We start from the raw sequence: 20,271 nt of genomic DNA on the forward strand, positions 1-20,271 counted from the left end.
AAAAGTCTTTTCTTCTTCCACAATCTATACGGCGTGTGCATGACCTATAGGAAACTGGGAATTTTGAATATCAGTGTATATGGATGATTTGCTATTGTTTTTTTTAATTTTTTTATTGATTTAATAAATATTTTATTATATTATAATTTGAATTAATAAAATTAATTTTAGAAGTGTTTGATTTTCTACTAATAAAGAAGTTGAGTGCGCTTAGATATCAAGTTGGATTATAATTAATAGAGTTTGTAGTTATATTAGATACCTGATTTATTTATTTTAATTAAATAATATTTGTTTAAACTTTTTTTTGCAAAATATTAACATATTTTTTAGGAAAGTGTTAACCAACTGACCAAACGAAATCATGTTACACTTATAATAATATAGATAGATAGATTTGAAGTTCTTTTAAAGAATATATTTAAGAAAATAATGTGTTGTTTTTATTTGGTACTTGCATTGCAGCTTTCGTATTTTGTAGGCATATATAATATAGAAATCTCTTTCACTATATAGCAAAATCAATTCATCTTTATACTAATACTAGTATTTCCACTCAACAATTGTAAAATGCCGAAATTAGTGAACTAGCAGAATACATATTTTGATTCCAAGACGTAAATTTTGTAGCTTTAGCTAACATCTACACAACATAAACCATCCTACTCTCAAGACAAGGCTTGGCTTCTTCCAATTTGATGACTGACACCATTCTAGTCAAACTATCATCCAAGTCAGGTGTCGATACCCAGCCCATTTAGCAGCAACTCGGATACCAATAGCCATTGCTGCACAGAGTAGCGGAATAGGAACCCTTCTACCTGTTGTAGTAGCTTCAACTTCTTTTTTGTCTGAGGGCTTCTTTGAATGATGAATGATTGCCAATGCAAGATACAATGCAATCACTATAACTCTAACCCACGGTTCTCCGACAGCAGCTAGAACAGCTGCAGCAGGCAATGCAGCTGAAACGTAATCTCGTTTCTTCACAAACCGAGCAAATCCAAACAAACCTATCAAAAGTGTCCAGAAGAATAGCTCAGAAATTAAGCCTCTGACAGCAGCAAAACCAGTGATGCCTGCTATTGTAAGAAGATACGGTTGGCTGCTTACTGCCTCTGCATTTGTAGCCTCTGCAATAGCACATACTGTAGATGCCAGGATAATTATTGTTGTGAACTCAGAGATGGGGGCACATGCCACTACCCAGGAGTACAGAGCTCGGACAGTATAAAAGGAATCCTCAATTAACCTGATGATAGAAGTGATTGGATCACCTATGAAATGGAAAACTAGGGCCAGTGCAAGTTTTGAGAGGTATCCCACAAAATGAAATATTCCAGTAGCAGCTTTTTTCCAATTATACAGTTCCCATAATACAGTTCTCCAAGCATATACAAGGAAACCGAGTGCTGTGTTTTGTTAATAAAAGAAACAGAATATTTAGTTACAATGTGTAATAACTTGTTGCACCAATAAAAACAGATTTAATTCATGATTAAGCCTATTTTAATAAACAGTATTTAGCTTTTCAGCTCTACAATCTACCAAGGCATATATATTTCAAGGATCTATCTTGCGTAGACTGACTCTGACTATAACCTTTATTTGTTACATCTCTTTTAAGAGGGCAAGAGAGGGGGAAGGAGGAGGTTACCCAATTGAAGATCAGTTTTGAAGGCACTACCCTCATGTGGACAAACTCACAGACCAAATAAAAACTTTACCGACACAAACAACAAATGTCCACCACCTGCACAGGCTCTTATGGATGTTAAAGTAACATATGGTTTTGGAGAGTTTTTACTCAGAAACTGACCAAACATTTTAATTCAGCAAAAAAGGTGTTGATATTATTATCATGCAAACCAACTCACGAATCATACAAACTTCGAGATGACTTCTACTCAGAATGTGAGTAGAAACATTCAACAGAGAAATAAGTCTATAACAATTCTTAGTCAACCAAAAGGAAACGCAATCGGTTAAATTCAGATATTAATTCAAAAAGAATCAAAAGAAGTTTTACTGTATTAAAAATATTAATCAGAAAAAATATATGAATCAACCAACTTAAAATATCCTATTACTTAACACCTTTGAAAAGACCTATAATATCATTACGAAGTTTTTCTTCTTGCAAGTACTTTCGCAACAGAGATCAAGCATTACTACTACAGTACTTCGTGGTTAATATATAAAAACTTAGGCCTTATACAGAGCTGAATCAATTGATCCTGAATCCGTAAGTTGCATGCAAGACATTATCAACTCGCCACCATTCTGAAATCTGCATAATATGATATGAACTACAGTATTTTCAAGTGTCTTCTATCTAGACACGCCACAATACAGATGAAATGAAACCACGTAACCACTGTTCTACTGTCGACTAGGCTATATGAACCAATCATGGGGATACAATGCATAAAAATTAACACAGCTTAATTGTCTTAATATCAAGATAATATCTACCTTGATTAACAGAATCGGTAATTTATAATAATCCTAAACATGTTTCCTACTTCAAATCAAACCCTAAAGATAATTTTTCCCTAATTTAAGAAGGATAGTTAATTATAAAAAATAATTCACAGAAAATTTACAATTTCTACAAAAATATAAATAATGGGATTCCAAAGTCTGTAACACTATTAAGTTCAAGACTCTTTGGGCCTTTTAAAGTTTCGTCCTGCATCAACCAGTCATTCCTCTCCATTTATTATGGAAGAACAAATGGTTACATACGGAGTATTAAATGAATGTCCTTACAAACACAAGATACCATCTTTCCCTAGGCAAACACAGGGTTTGCAGTATAAATGAGTGGAAATTGATGTTTCAGTAAGAAGTTTATGCAGATGATAACAAAGATGCAACAGCTATATCTGAATTGTGAACTCAAACTACAAAGTTTTATTCAATTCAGAATAGTACCAACTTTAAGATTGAATAATACAATCAGGAGCAAAATCTCCTCATAGAAAGACGGAGCAAAATATGGTGGACCATGAAATTTACTTACTACTATGTTCAACTAGGAGATTTATCTTCAGGGTTTTAAAGAGTTAAAAAAATTTCATGTCACGGCATAATCACAAAAAGAATACTGCTGATGGAATTGTTACGAAGCTGAACAACTCATTACACAATGGAAAACAAAACACTATAACCAAAGATTAATTCTCAAACAGCTGAAATGGTATCTTCAGACTTCAACATGCAGAATGCCTAATAATAATTTTCATACAGCTACAAAGGTATCCTCAATCACTAATTCACTATGATTGACTAAAATTCTCAAAACAACAGCAGAAATCGTATTCTACAGCTTCAGCTGATATATAAGAGCACAACCTAAAACTTGCATTGAAAAGAAACCGCAACTCCGTTAACTCACTGGATTAATTGCATTACTATACCAACACGAACCTATTCTTAGTTCTAAATTTGTAATGCTAACATATAACAAATTATACAAAAGATATCAAATTCCAAAGCATCACACATTTTCTACACAATTACCTATATTTACGGGACAAAGTACTAAAGCAAACCAAACATCCCAATTCCCCACACAAGATTGTTTCTTTAACCACCAACATTGCAATAAAAATAACAAAAAAAACAAGCAAAAGAACACGACATAAAAGGGTGTAAACAAGAAACATATACCAACAAAGTACGGCCACCTAACAGGAGGATCAGGAGCTTCCTGGTTCAAATATCGAAACCTCTCAGGCATAGTACTCATTCCCCTAGCTTCAATTTCACCTTCATCACCACTCTTATCCTCATTTTCAGCTTTAATTGCAAACCCTAAACTTGAACCAGATAAAATCCTCAAATTGTTCCCAGAAAACCCATTTAAACGTTTAGGATTGAAATGGGTTTTGAGTGAAGAGTGTAATGGAAGTGGATTAGCAGAGTGAGAGGTGAGTAAACGAATTTGGTGGGGGGATTTAAAAGGGAGAGATGAAGGGGTTGGAGAATATAAAGATGAGAAAGAGATTGAAATTGACATTGTTTTAGTGGGTTTTAATTTTACAGAGGTTTAGCAGCCATTATCATCGTTCTTGCACACAAAACTCTAGTTTATGGAGCCGGTAACCCGATTCGGTGATTTCATGGGTCGGGTTAATGACATTTTAGTATTTCAAAATATATTTTTTTTTTAGTTCGCTTTAATGACATTTTGGTATTTTTAAAATATTTTATTTTCATCTGATTCTTGATTTCATGGGTTGATTTAATGACATTTTAATTTTTTTTCTAAAGCAGTCTTATTTCATACGCATCTTGATAAGTCGAGTCAATTTTGAAATATAATTGGCACAAATGTTATTCATCTTATTAAAGTATTTTTTAATAATTGTAAATTCCCTTCCCTAATCGACGAATGATATCAACATAGTGCTTCTTTCGAAAAAGAAACACACATCTGTTATGCACGATATCAGATCCATATCTCTGTATAACTGAGACTTGTAAAATTTGCTCAAAATTTTTGCTCAACTAGTTAAATGATGTAATTGAGGTGGAACAACCTCTCCAAAAAAGGGTTGTCAAGTTAGTTGTCAATTTTGTCAAATCATCATATATATTAATATTTTATTTTCACTCAATTTTATATCAAATTTGATAGCATTCTACTCCAATAGTTAGCAAACTTTAATTTTAGTCTATGTGGTACCTTAAATTAAATTGTAAATGACTCATAAATTAAAAAAGACATTATTAATATAATTTTTTTACATTTTTATATGTATTTTAACCATTTTAGAAAGTTGTCAAGTTTTTGGTAACCTTAATAGACAATCACCTACCGGCAACCATACAATTCCAATAGGTTGGCAACCCCTTAACAACCTTTATTGGAGATACTCTAAATGATAGAGTCATTTCGGATACGTAAAGCTAGGGGTGAGCGCGGTGCGATTTTTTACTCAAACCGCAAACCCAACCGCATATGCGGTTTGATCAAATTTCCAAATCGCAACCGCACCGCGTACCCTCAAAAACCGCATAAACCACACTACAAAAATGCGGTGCGGTGTGGTGCGTTTCACTGCGGTTTATACATTACAAGTTTGAAAAATTTAAATAAATACAAAATTTAAATTAATTAAATTTCCGAATAATATAACAAAGTCGCCAATATTCTTCAATAATACAAATTAGAAATTCTACACTGTAAAATTTAACGTAGAAGCTTGGCTCGACAATTAAATGGGTTCACTATTAAATAGTTGGCTTTATACCATGTGTTTCATTATTTTTGAAGAAACACAGATAGGATGATTACCACGCAATAATTGATCTTGCAGAAACAAGATGATCACTAAGCAATCACTCCGAGTTTGTTAAATGGAATCAAACTTGATAACTCCTGGTGGCGGGGTTGCTCCTTCGACGCCGTCCTGGATCCTTCGTTGTTGTAGAGGTATAGCTGTGGTTGGGTTGCTACAAAACAACACCGGAAGGGGGGTTGGAGTCCCGCGGCGCCTCCGGCGTGAGAGTAAGAACTAGCTTTTTGGGAAGATGAAGAGAAATGTGAGTGTAAGATGGCTGTGTGTGTATATGAGTGTGAAAGAATGATTAACCCCAAGACCTCACCTTCTTGGGCTATTTATAGCCCAAGGGTAGGGTTTTGGGGTTGGTACCTTTGTATCATAGCCATTGGTTCTGGGAGCGGAGGACACCTGGTTGGAGTGGATGCTTTACACGTGTCAGTGCGGGACTGACCGAGTAATGCTCTGAGGATCCTATGACACGTGCCCTGATTATTCACATGATTGATGTGTGACATTTGTCCCCATCATGTGCATGTGCCAACGTCTCACATGCCGGGATTTACCAAGGTTAGACTTGCAGGACTGAGCTGGTTAGGAGTGGTAGTGTGCGGGACTACTTTTCCAGGAGCTGCGTGGAGCTAGGAGCCTAGGAGTAACCCTCACAGGAGCCTTATGGAGTTAGGAGCCTAGGAGTAGTCCTCCCAGGAGCTGTATAGAGTTGAAAGCCTAGGAGTAGTCCTCCCAGGAGCTATATGTACTATCATGTGCCCCCCACTCCCTTATGCAGATTTTCTGGATGGGGGGAGTGAATTTGGGTTTGTTTGTAGAACGTGAGCTTTTGATTGTTTTGTTAGGAGAATTTGAGGTTTTCTTGCCCCCCAGTCCGGATTGCGCTGAGTTCGGCGGATCAGGACTAAGGTGGTTGTCTTTAGCAGAAGTTGAGCTTTTCTTGCCCCTAGTCCGGATTGTACTGAGTTCGGCGAATCAGGACTAAGGTGGTTGTCTTTAGCGGGAGTTGGGCTTTTCTTGCCCCCCAGTCCGGATTGCGCTAGTTCGGCGAATCAGGACTAAGGTGGTTGTCTTTAGAAGGAGTTGAGCTTTTCTTGCCCCCAGTCCGGATTGCGCTGATTTCGGCAAATCATGACTAAGGTGGTTGGTTTTGGAAGGAGTTGAGCTTTTCTTGCCCCCAGTCCGGATTGCGCTGAGTTCGACAAATCAGGACTAAGGTGGTTGTCCTTGTCAGGAGTTGAGCTTTTTTTGCCCCCAGTCCGGATTGCACTGAGTTCGGCAAATCAGGACTAAGGTGTTTGGTTTTGGAAGGAGTTGAGCTTTTCTTGCCCCCAGTCCGGATTGCGCTGAGTTCGGCAAATCAGGACTAAGGTAGTTGTCCTTGTCAGGAGTTGAGCTTTTCTTGCCCCCAGTCCGGATTACACCGAGTTCGGCAAATCAGGACTAAGGTGGTTGGTTTTGGAAGGAGTTGAGCTTTTCTTGCCCCCAGTCCGGATTGCGCTGAGTTCGGCAAATCAGGACTAAGGTGGTTGGTTTTGGAAGGAGTTGAGCTTTTCTTGCCCCCCAGTCCGGATTGCGCTGAGTTCGGCAAATCAGGACTAAGGTGGTTGGCTTTGGAATGAGTTGAGGTTTTCTCGCCCCCTGTCCGGATTGCGCTGAGTTCGGAAAAATCAGGACTAAGGTGGTTGTCTTTGTCGGGAGTTGGGCTTTTCTTGCCCCCAGTCCGGATTGCTATGGGCGAAGGAGTCCGGACTTGGAAGTCGAAAAGGTTTTGGGGAATTTCCCCCCAATTATTTGAATTATTACAGCTGTTAGAGATGTGGAGAGACGTGCCGTAATTATGATTGGCATTAAAAACCGTGTGCGATGAGCGGTCAGGATTGTGCCACGTGGCGTGGGCTTTGAGTTTTCACCACGCCTATAAAAGGAGGTCCTGCCTTCTTTCTTTATTTTTTACTGATTCTATGATTTTCTCCTATTTTTCTCTCTTTTCTCTAGAGCTTTTCCGGTGTTCGTCGCAGAAGTTCGAAGTTCGCGGCTGCTGTTCGAGTTTTATCAATCTCTCCGTAATCTCTAATTTGTAAGATTTCTTCTTTGTTTTCCTGTTTTTCTCCTTTGTATTTGGCTCGATATTGTTTGGTTTGGATTGCTTTTGTTTATTTCTCAGTGGGTTGTTTATTTTGTTGTGTTTTGTTTTTGGTTGAATGTTCTTGTGTATATCTGTATGTATATAGTTTTTTGGCATATTTTGGTGTTTTGTTTTTGTTCGATCGTGTTTCTGGGGTTAGGGTTTTTTGTTTGGGTCCGGACTTGGTTAACTAGTCCGGACTAGTGATTTTATTTTTTGGAATTTGTAATTTGCTGTTTCTGTGTTATTTAGGCCTTTGGGTTCGGGGTAATAGGCAAGGTTTGAGTCCGGAGTGGTTGTTTGGTTTTGGGTTTCTGTTTTTGTCTTTTGGGCTTGGGTCTCCGGACTGTTTGCTTTTGACTTGTAATAAAATTGAACATAGGGTAGCCCGGACCATGTAGCTTTCAAGATAAATAAACTGTAGGGTTTTTAGACTAACCTTTATCACTTGTTTTAGGTTTATGGTCCGGACTAAGGCGCGTGCCAAAGCTTACATAACTTGTTATCCGGGGCCATCTGGTTCGGATCTTGAGTCTTCTGTTGATTCTGAACGAGCTGGGATGGGGAATAAGGCTTCCACTTCGGACTCTGAAGCCATAACGAAGCTTTATGTTGCTAAGATTTCTTCCAGAAAGGTACCTTGCAGTCCGGAGGGTCCGTGGCTGGAGAATCTGGGGTACTTTGTTAGTAAGAGTGAGGAGATAGAAGATAACTTTTATTATAGGAGTATTAGGTCCGGATATGCTAGGCAGGCTAATGCGGGTCTGGGGCATTACGATAGGGAAGCATTCGACAGGAAGTTTATTGATAGCATAGTGTCAAAGGAGCACTATGAGCTCAAGGATGAGTACGCTGCTTTAGATCATGCGGCTCAAGATTCTGCAGTCCGGACCGCTTTTCAACTAGACCCCCGGATCGAGTGGAGATGGCCGACTCCGGATGAGCGGGTTCATCATAGGCCGGCTGATGGGTTTGTTTAGGTGTGGCTGGAGCATCTCCGGTCTGGATGGAATCCACATTGGCATTTGTTCCTGAAGCATCTGTGCAAGTACGTGTACAAGCTCTCTCCGATGCAGATAACACCTAATGGTATAAAGTGGATGACCTGGTTTATTGCTACTTGCAATCAGTTCAAGGTGCAGCCCACGTTCAAGCTATGGCATCATATCTTTCACCTGGTCCGGTCCAGTCAGTTTCCTCTCTATGAACTTCGGTTCCGGGCTCCGGAGTGCGGGTATGGTGGCTCCTACAGGCCTGTAATCGAGCAATCTTCTTTGAAGTACTGGAATGGGGAGTTGATCATGCTCCGGGGTTTAGACTTATACTATCTTCCCCATATTGCTTCGGATGGAGTCCGGACTCGCTTCCGTAGGGATGTACTCCGGAGTGAAGTTATCCGGTTGATGTTTGCGTTTTGTGAGTGTCTAGGTTTCTAAATGACCCGGGACACTTTCATGAATCATAGAACTATGCATAGACTAGGCTGTAAGTAGTTTTCCTTTTTGTCCGGACTTCTTATATGTTTCTTATCTGTCTTCATCTGCCTTAATTCTTTATTAGTTTTGACTTGTCTTGTTGCTTTGTTCCTTTGCAGGTTTGTCGCACTACAATCCGAATATGTCGTCTTCGGCATACAGTGATGCGTTGAAAGGTCTTGGCAAAGCCTTCAAGTTGCCAAAGACAACTGCTGGTGCTGGGTCCGGATCCAATGCCTCTGTGGAGGAAGGATCCCAGAGTAATGTGGCTCCGAGGGCAGAACCCGAAGTTGACGTGAACTAGTCTACTCCGGAGCACAATGTTGAGCTGGATATCGGCAATGAGTTTGATAATCTTGAGGATCTTGGCCCTATTGGGGAAATTCCGGGTGTTGAGTCTGGACGGAGGAGGAAGAGGCTCCGGACTCTTGGGTCAAAACCTCCCCGGGCTGAAAATTTTGAGGCTGGCTCTGGGTGCGGGGCTGGTAAAGGAAAAACTGCTGATGAAGAGGGTCCGGATGAAAGTGGTCCGGGGCTGGAGGAGAAAGTTGCTCGTTTCATGGCTGGGATTCCTACTCAAGCTGACTGGAGGAGGATGAATCAGTCCGAATTCGATGCAACTATGAAGGAGTGCTCCCGACTCTAGGGTCAGGTATTTCTTCTTTATGTTCTTGTTTCTTGTGTTGATTTGCCTTAGAATATTTTTCTAAGTTTCTCTATTTTTTGCAGCTTGGCGGGTATATGGCCGGATCAGCTTCTCTGGCCTACAATGAGCTCAAAAATTCCCGGGCTGCCATTGCTGATAAGGATTCTGAGATTGGACGGCTCCGGGACCAAATCATTGTTAAAGACACTAATCTCTCCGGAATGAACCAGCAGCTTGATAATGTCAGGGCCCGGGCTGAGAGTGCTGAAAAAGAGGCTTCTGATCTGAAATCTGAATTGGATGAGCTCCGGAGGCAGATGTCTGCTGTGCGTCCGGAAGCTGAAGTCATTGAGGAGTTCAAAAGGTCTGCGGAGTATGATCAAATTATTGCCAATGCTGGTGCTCCGGAGATAGCCCGTTGCTGGTTGGTTGCTGAACGACATATCAAAACCAATCCGGAGGCCGATTGGGATAGCTTAGTTACAGAGTTTATTAAGGCCAAGGAAGATATTGAGCTCGGATTAGGGGAGTCGGAGCCGTTCGATGGGCCCTGCCCCATCTTCCTACCTCCTAGTGCTCCAGAGTCCTGATATCTTTAATTTGTAACTTTGCTACTGATTTAAGACTTTTTGTAACTTCGATTTTTGTAATATTCGTACTTTGCTCCGGGCTTGTTTAAGTCCGGTAACTTTTTAATGTTTGCTTTTATTGCTGTTATTTTGCTTTGCTTTTGTAGTTTGTTTTTTGCCTTAGAATATTTTTTCAAGTAAAAATTGTTGTACTAGTCCTGATTAATTGCTTATCCGGACTAGTAGTTAGGTTTTTTACTTGGCAAGTTTATTCTAAGAAAATATGGTTGCGCGATTCCTAACTAGTATTTTGTCCGGACCAGTGTTTAGCTCTGTTAGGTCCCAATTTGTTTGTAGAAGGGGGGGTTGAATGCAAACAATACCGTTTCGTCGAATAAAATGCGGAATAAAATTGTGAAACAAAATTCAAGTTAAATAAAACTTTTATTAAACTTGAAAGGTGTTACAACTACGGTATCGATTACAAGGGATTAATCTCAAATCAATTATTACAAATTTAGAATAAATTCGACATGAACTTTTTCTATTTTTGTAATTAAAAGATCAAATGCTAAAAGCGATTTGAGATTAAGTTCTAGGGATTTTAATCCGCTAGATAGATATACAAGAACAAGATAAGTAATTCTAGTGGTTTGGATTTAACATTAACAAACTAGAATATTTGATCTTGAATAAGCAGATGGATGATGAAATATTTTTCTTTTGTTCTCTGCTGAGTTCTCTTGTTCTGTATGAATGAATGATTGAATGAATATCATGAATTGCTGCTTCTGCTTCTATTTAACAATCCAACCGAGAGGAAAAGAACTGGAATGACAATCCTTTTTAGCTTGAAAGACTTTCGGTGAGACAATCTATTAGAGCTAGCAAGATAATTAAAATGAACTAGCAAGACTTTCGGTATGACTATTGATTGTCATACCGATTGTCATATTAGTTCAAATGAAATTGTTTTACTGAATTAATAATTGATTTTAATCTAAATAATAATTCTATCAATACAATCAACTGAATTAGCATGACATTCGGTATGACTATCAATTGTCATACCGATTGTCATACTAGTACAATCAGTTGTCTTACTTAGAATTATCACAGATTTTAATCAATTAACATTCTGAAAATCCTTAATATTAATTCTAAATTAATTAATCAATTTAATTCAATTAAACAATAAATTAATCCTTGCAGATATAATTTATTTTCTTAATTAAATTATATGACTTAATTAATTAATAGAGAATTAATACTAACCCTGAGCAGCATCCATTCTTCTGACAATCTTCTGAAAGTCATTGAGACTTATGAATCAATTCCGCCACTTCAATGCTGACACTCGATGTAATGTCTGGTTCATGAGTGACTAACTTTCGTGACGTTTCTTCATGTCTTGACTTTGTTGTTCTGATTGAATCCTTGTAATAAATGATACCTTGACGAGATCTCTGTCACTTGATTAAATCCACGATCTTGATTTATATCACTGAGGCATGATCAAATTCTTGAACTTCTTCCAGTGAATCTTCAAGTCTGCAGATGAACAATGTTTCTTTATTCTTTGACAGATGTTACTTTGTGAGATCTCTCTGATGCTTGATCCACTATTTACTTATTACAATCTTATTTGAGTTGAGTTAAATACTCGAATAAACGAGTAGGCTATGACATATGCCTTTCAATCTCCCCCTATTTGCTTGTTAGACAATAACAACAAATACCTAGAGGATAACTCAACTAACAAATAAGAAAAAGATATAAACAGTAATGTAAAGTAAATAGCAGAAAAGTTCTGGATTATATTTAACATTTTCCAGATTCCAAATGAAATTTACAAGTGAATACAAGATAGATGTTCCTCTAGCCTGAACATATAACTACATTAGACTATCTTGATTCATAACGCTCTAATCATATTACATTGAGTTTTGAGCTAATTGACTTTAGTTGTCTTCTCTTCTGATTTCACCTTCTTCTAAATCTTGAAGCAATTCCTTGTCAAAAACACGATCCTTTTCTGAAGTGAAGCTTGCAGGTCTGACTGGTTGAACTCCAACTGTCTTCAACTTATTCTTGAGTTGATTGTACCTTTTAACATTCTTCTCACAATAAGCTTGAATCAAGTCAGCAGCTTGAGTCTTCAACATGGATGAATATCCAGCAGTTCTCAAATGATGTTCCATCCAGACCAGATGCTTAGCTGAGTAGTCTTTAAGAGATTGTACATCGAGCTGACATATTTGAAGACAATCAGACTTAAAGAATCTCACTTGATGAGGATTGTTGACCACTTGAGGACTAGCCCTGCTGGCAAACTCTTTAAGCCTTTCCCGAAGAACTTCATTCAACTCTGAGCTTCTTTTCACTTTGTTTAAAAGAACCCAAATCTCTGACAACGAACGATTCTCAAATAGATGAAGTGACACCTTGAATGATCCTTCACTCTGACAATATACAAAAATGCTCATCTCATTTAGGGATCTATCAAAAGCAGCTGTGATCCTTGAGACTTCAGTCTTGATAGCATTCATGTACATGTCATTGTTAGGATTTGAGATTTCCAGCTTGTCAAGAAGATGTAAGAACTGCCTATCATTGTTAGTGCATAGCTGAGGCATATCGAGTACTCTCCTAGCTTCATCCCACTTTCCACCAATCTTCAGTCTGACATCTCTTCTCCTTTCTTGAGCTTTAATGTCATGAAGACGTTGCTTTTGAAGAGTTTCTGTTCTTTGTATGTCTTTTCTCCTATCAATGATCTGTGAGACCTTCTTGAGTTCAGCTTCTTTTCTTTGCATCTCTGACTGCTCTTTCTGAAATTCTTTCTCAAACCTAGGATCCACTGTATCTTCTTCTTCCCAATCTTCAAAATCACTTTCTTCTTCAGCTTCAAATAACCCATCTTTATCTTCCTGAACTGGATCAGTGGGAATGTCAAAAATATCGAAGTCATCCTGTTCTCCACTGTAGTAGGCATCATCAGCCTTTCCTTTATCTCCAGCAGAAGTATCTTTTTCTTTCCCTTTGGAACTACTCCCTTTCTTCTCCCCCTTAGTTGAGGGATCCTCTACTGACTTTCCTTTGAAACCTCCACCACTTCCAGAGCCTGATCCTCCACCAGACGGTCCTTCAAAATAAGCTCTTTGTTCTTCATTAGGGCAATGAGAATTCTTGATCATGTAATATAAGTGCTTCATGCCTTCATTTAGATGTTCCATGCCCGTCTCTATCTTTACAAATCTTGAGTTGTCCAGTGAATGATTCATCTCAACGAGGTCTTCAAGAGAAGTCATTCTTGTATGTAGGGAGCAGAAGTTGGATATGTCATCAGCTGATAAATTTGGAGTGTCCTGAATAGAATTGAGCTTTGGTATTACAGTAGTCTTTAAATCTGAGATGTCATTCCTTATGATTGCAAGCTGATTGTCGACAGAGGTGGAAGAAGAAGACCGTTCAACCACTTGTGCTTTGAATGCTTGAGCTTCAGCTTGACTTTTAGCAAGTTCTTCTTTCAGGGCAACAATCTGAGCTAACAGGTTGACAGTATCAGTGTCTGTGTGTGCTCTCACCTGAAGTTCACTCGTGTTTGGTTCACTCATCTCACGTGCATGTGTTTCTCTCAATATGATTGCTCGTGAGGAGTCTTCCAATTGCTGTTCTTGTGTACCTGCATTAAAAATCACCCTAGCCTCTTCAAGAGAGGTCAGTGGTGGTGCAATGGGAATTCGCGAGTCCCGATCCTCAGTCAATGCTATCAAATCTTTTGGAATAGATGTCTGAATTGCTTCAGGGATAGATTGACCGAGTTGCCCTCCACTTTCTCCAGATAAATCTGCGAGTGGAGAATCCCATAAGGGAGCCAGAGTTGTTGGATCTGGGAGGGGAGAAAATGACTCTATTAAAGATGGCGGAGAGTCAGATTTTCCCTCTGAAGCATGTGACTGCTCTTCTGCCGTAACTATGGCAGGCACTGTAACCGACTCTACGTGCACTCCTCGCTGGGTGTCCTGAGTATTATCTGGGGAAGTGTATGGTTCCATTGTGAGTAATGGAATTGTGCTTGACTCAGTACAAGATGCCATGGCCTGATGGCGAATTTCAATAGATGCATCCTGTTGAGAGAATGCCTCTAGTAACTGTTCATTGGCCATTTCAAAGTCCATGTCCTGTTGGGAGGACAAGGATGGGCTTTCAGATGCCTCAGAATAGGTTTTTCTTTTCTTAGGAGGAGGCAGAGCTGAGGGTTCACTCATATTTAACATTGTACTACTTCCTAGTAATCTTCTGGATAACATTTTAGACAGTGGGGGAGAGGGTGAGATAGAATGAGACTCTGTGTTTGGCTCTATGACCTGGGATTGAAGCTGTGGTTCTACAACTTCATGGTCAGCCCTATCAACCACTGAGGGTCTGTTAACAGAAGTAGGAAGAGAGTGAGAGTGAGAGTGAGGAGTTACTACCTGTAATGGAAGAGCCTGGGTGGCTTGAACCACTGGAGGTTGAGGTTGCTGTTCATGGCCGGGAAGATTAAAAATAGGCAAGGGAATATAATTGGCCATGAAAGCAGATACAAGTACTGGTACTTGCATAAATTTGAAGGTTGTGTCTTGGCGAGTGTAAATCTTTTTGCTAACTGGTGGGGGTTCGGTTACAGCAGAGTTAGCAAAAAGTGCTTTGTGTTCAGGGGTGAGTAGATGATCTGCTATGAGCATAAGAAAACGAGCATAGTAACATGATACCCTACGATTTGTAGAATGATCACGTAAAGCAGAAGTTAGACGTCTCAAGAGAATGGGAAAAAGTAGTTTGCCAAAATTGATCCTTTGATTGAAAACAACCGCAAGACCAATATACTGCAGGGTGGAAGTAATGTTATGAAAATTAGATTTTGTGCAGTTGGCAAACACTTTGGAAAGTGTATCGAAGAATATATCCCATTCAGACACCAAATTTGATTTAGAAAGTTTGGTTAAATTGATCACCCCCTGATAGTGAATGGCATTGAAAAAATTTGTGATATCATTTTCAGAGGGTAAATTACAGAAACTGTCTAGTGGAAAATTTAAAGCACGATTGACGACTGTTTCATCAACTACATACTGTGTGTTTGCGATGGTGAATGAAAAAGATTTTGAATCATCGGCCACAGTAGAAGTTGTGCAAATCAGTCTAAGTAGATCGACGTTTAAAATTACATTTGATTTAATAGCAGAGCTAACAATCGAATGATCATTTAAAAATCTAATCCAAGGCTTAAATTTTTCAACATTACATTTTTCCGGATTAAAATAACCAACCTGATTATGCGCGACAATTTGGAAATTGAGAGCCATTTTTAAAGAATAATAATAAGACACAAGCTTTTCAGAATTTTAAGAATAATATTAAGAAAATTTGAATTAATTAAATTAAATTAATAATTCGAATTAAATTAATTATTATCGAAAAATTTAGACAGAAATGTATCTCGTTAAAATTCTTAAATCACTCACACAGTTTTGACACACCAAAAGACACAAATAAGAAATTAAAATTAAAATGGAATTTGAAGGGGCAAATTGATTTTAATTTGATTTTTGCGTTTTTTATAATAACTTTTATTTTTAAGAAAATTTCAGCAGCACCTCTTTATGTATATACTTGTATGTATATATCACAAAGTGATGATTTAGTGTGCTGAGTAAAAACTCGAGCAAGGAAATAGCAGGTTTTTGGTTTGGTTCTTGTTCGAGGAGAGAGAAGAGAGAAAAAAGAGAGTGAAAAACTGTTCAAAATTCTTGAAAATGAACTGTTAGTTTGAAAATGATTTAACACAACACAGCAAAAGCCTTATATAACAGCTGGTATGACAATCCGGGATTGTCATACCGATTGTCATACCAGGCAAAAGAAGGAAAATAAAACAAATACAAATAAAAATAAATAACTGAATGAGTATTAACATTGTAACTGGTATGACAATCTGATAGTCATACCGATTGTCATACCAGTACAAAATAAAACAATATAATTCTGATATTAATTTTATTACTGGCATGACAATCAATAGTCATACCGATTGTCTTGTCAGTTATAAAATTAATCTGATTTTAAAATAAGCAGTCATTATTTACTAAAATGACTTTCAGCAAGACAATTTCAATTGTCTTGCCGATTGTCTTTCTAGAATAAGATAAAATAAGCATAACAGATTTATATTTTCATGTTTACTGAAATGATTTTCAGCAAGACAATTTTAATTGTCTTGCCGATTGTCTTTGCAGTAGAAAAACAAAATGAATATGTACAGACAACTATTAATGTACTGAAACTTTATTACAAAATAGTAAAACTGAAATAAATACTTAAAATTTTTACAGAATATAAAGACAATATTTCAGAATTAATTATTTTTATTCCAAAAATAGATTTCTGTTGAATTTTAGCAAATAAAATTCATAGAAAAATATTTTTAGAGGAAATAAAATATTCTGAGATATTTTTAAATTAACAAGTAGAGTAAATAACATAGATAAGATAATGTATATTACATAGAAATAAGCAAGAAATATGATAAAATGATAAAATAAATTTGCAAATGAATTTTTCATTCATGAAAAATTCATTTGTAAATTCATTCAAGAACAGATTCCAGATATTAATTAAATTAATCACTAAAACTATTTAACATGCCCAATTTACCAACTAATCTGGTAAATGTGGATTCGTCAAGTGGTTTAGTGAAAATATCTGCTATTTGTTCTTCTGTTGGAACAAAAAATAGTTCAACAGTACCATTCATGACGTGCTCTCTAATAAAATGATACCTGATGTCAATGTGCTTTGTCCTCGAGTGCTGCACAGGGTTGTTGGTGATGGCTATTGCACTTGTATTGTCACATAAAATAGGAATCTTGTTCAATACAGAGCCATAGTCTCGTAGTTGGTTCCTAATCCACAAAATCTGAGCACAGCAGCTTCCAGCAGCAATATATTCAGCCTCGGCCGTTGAGTTGGAAACTGTTTGCTGTTTCTTGCTGTACCATGAGACTAGCCTGCTTCCTAAGAATTGACAACTTCCTGAGGTGCTTTTCCTATCAACAACACTTCCTGCATAATCTGAATCTGTATATCCGACAAGGTTAAAACCAGATTCTTTAGGGTACCAAATACCTAGATTTGGTGTTCCCTTAAGATATCTTAAGATTCGTTTAACAGCAACGAGATGAATATCTCTAGGATCCGCTTGGAACCTTGCACATAGGCATGTAGCATACATAATATCTGGTCTACTTGCAGTAAGATAGAGTAACGAGCCAATCATACCTCTGTAGCTTGTGACATCTACCTTAATGGAGTTTTCACATGGTCCAAGCTTGACAGCTGTAGTTGATGGAGTCCTTGCTGATGCAGAATCCTCTAGATTGTATTTTTTGAGGAGTTCCTTGAGATACTTGGATTGACAAATAAATGTTCCATCTAACCTTTGATTTACTTGTAATCCAAGAAAGAACTTCAGCTCTCCCATCATGCTCATTTCAAACTTGCTGTGCATTAACTTAGCAAATCTCTTACAGAGATTATCATTAGTAGACCCAAATATTATATCATCCACATAGACTTGGACTAATATAGTATCATTCTTATGTTTTTTAGAAAAGAGAGTTTTGTCTTTGACACCTCTAATAAAGCTATTTTCAATAAGAAATTCAGAGAGAGTGTCATACCATTTTCTTGGAGACTGTTTTAGCCCATAGATAGCCTTGAAAAGAAAGAAGACAAAATCCAAATGATCTGGATCTTCAAAACCAGGAGGTTGCTCTACATATACCTCTTCATCCAGCTTTCCATTCAGAAAGGCGCTCTTGACATCCATTTGATAAACTTTAAAGTTTGAAAATGCTGCGAATGCCAGAAATATCCTGATGGCCTCAAGTCTAGCCACTGGAGCATAGGTTTCATCATAATCAATACCTTCAGCTTGAGAATACCCTTTAGCTACCAGTCTTGCCTTGTTTCTTGTAACCACACCATCTTCATCTAGTTTATTCCTGAATACCCACCTTGTACCAACAGCTTTCTTGTGTACAGGCCTAGGTACCAGTTTCCAGACTTGTTGACTTTCAAACTGATTGAGTTCATCTTGCATAGCAATCACCCAATCTGGATCAGTTAGTGCTTCTTCAATTTTCTTAGGTTCCATCTCAGAAAGAAATCCTGAGAACAGACACTCATTTTGAGTAGCACGTCTAGTTCTGACTCCAACATCTGGATCACCAATAATCAACTCAAAAGGGTGAGCTTTATTCCAGACTGTCTGTCTTGGAAGATTTGATCTTGATGATTCGCCTTGAAATTCATTGTGATGTTGTGTCCTACTAGATGATCCTTCAGCATCTCCCCCTGAGTTGTTGCCATGTTGACTTGAAGATTCTCCGTCAGTAGCAGTGGTATCTCCATTGTTTCCAGAGTTTCCATCACTATTACCTTGAGTATTATCAGGATTAACAGGTTCTTCAACAGCAACAACCTCAGGTTCTTGACCATGTTCTGACTCTGAATCTGACGTATCATCAAACTTCAGTTTCTCAGAAGGATCTTCAGTTTGGATACTAGGGAGTTTAGTGTCATCAAATGTAACATTGACACTTTCAGTTACTTTGTGTTGATCAATGATATACACTCTATATGATCTTCTTCCATATCCAACAAAAATACCCTCATATGCCTTTGCCTCGAACTTACCACGACGATCATCTCCATCCTTGAGCACGAAGCATCTGGCACCAAATACATGAAAGTATTTGATAGAAGGTTTCTGTTCATTCAAAATCTTATAAGGAGTTTTCATGAAGTCTTTGTTGATTAGAGTTCGATTCTGAGTATAACATGCAGTATTGACAGCTTCAGCCCAAAAGTACATTGGAAGACCTGATTCATTTAACATCGTTCTTGCAGCTTCAATCAATGTACGATTCTTCCTTTCTACCACTCCATTTTGCTGAGGGGTTCTAGGAGCTGAAAATTGTCTGGTGATCCCTTTGTCTGTACAGAATCCATTTAGAAGTGCATTCTTGAATTCTGTTCCATTATCTGACCTTATTGCTCTAACAGGGACGTTAGAATCTAACTCAATCATCTTGATATGATCAATCACAACTTGTGGTGTTTCATCCTTAGAGTGAAGAAATTAAACCCACGTATACTTGGAATAGTCATCAACTATCACAAGACAGTAACACTTCTTTGACATAGAAAGGATATTAACTGGACCAAATAAATCCATGTGCAATAATTGCAGAACACCAGTTATGGAAGATGTGTCAGTGCCTTTGTGACTTGCTTTCTTTGACTTTCCTTTCTGGCAAGCCTCACATAGTCCTTCTGGAGAGAATTCCAGCTGAGGCAGACCTCTTACCAATTCTCTTTTGACAAGAGAATTCATTGTCTTGAAATTGAGATGGGAAAGTCTCTTGTGCCATAGCCAACTCTCATTTGACGATGCTTTTGCATAGAAACAATTGACTTCAAGATTGCTTCCAGAGTTCATGTCAGCTACGAACAGATTTCCTTTCCGTATTCTCATTAAGGAGGGTTTTTCACTTTTCTTGTGCAGAATCTGACACTTCAGCTTGTCGAATAAAACATTGTAGCCGTTGTCACAGAACTGACTAATGCTAAGCAGATTGTGTTCAAGTCCTTGCACAAGATATACATTTTCAATGATAACATTTCCAGCTTGCAAACAGCCATATCCCTCCGTTAAACCTTTGCTGTTATCTCCAAAGGTAACCACTGGGCCAGCTTTCTCAACCACATTTGATAGCAGGGCTCTATCTCCGGTCATATGTCTTGACGATCCACTGTCAAGAATCCACACTACCGGTTGTACCTGTTTAATGCCCTGCAATACAAATGGATTAGAACTTCTTCGGAACCCAAGCTTGGCTGGGTCCGGCATACTTGTAAAATTGGCCTTTATCAGGAAAAACAACATTCTTAATTTCACTATTCTCAACATTCTCAATGACTGAACATTTGACCTTTAAAACAGCCTTATCAGATTTATGTTTAGGCTTAGGCACAAATGTCTCCTTTCTAGCTTTAGGAGGACTAGCAGTCTTAGACCTATCATGCTTTCTATTATTCACAT

At 38.0% G+C, this 20,271-nt stretch overlaps 1 protein-coding gene across 1 annotated transcript; it reads right to left on the bottom strand.

The window, feature by feature from the left end:
- Nucleotides 1-488: 488 nt before the first annotated feature.
- Nucleotides 489-4,135, bottom strand: LOC141721023 (uncharacterized). The gene is made up of 2 exons (XM_074523757.1): nucleotides 3,676-4,135; nucleotides 489-1,412 (listed from the first exon to the last, which is right to left on the bottom strand). Exons 1-2 carry the CDS (start codon nucleotides 4,022-4,024, stop codon nucleotides 718-720), a joined length of 1,044 nt encoding a protein of 347 aa, XP_074379858.1. The 5' UTR covers nucleotides 4,025-4,135; the 3' UTR covers nucleotides 489-717.
- Nucleotides 4,136-20,271: the final 16,136 nt, after the last annotated feature.

This window comes from Apium graveolens, chromosome 4 (assembly GCF_009905375.1).
Source record: "Apium graveolens cultivar Ventura chromosome 4, ASM990537v1, whole genome shotgun sequence".
Lineage (NCBI taxonomy): Eukaryota > Viridiplantae > Streptophyta > Magnoliopsida > Apiales > Apiaceae > Apium > Apium graveolens.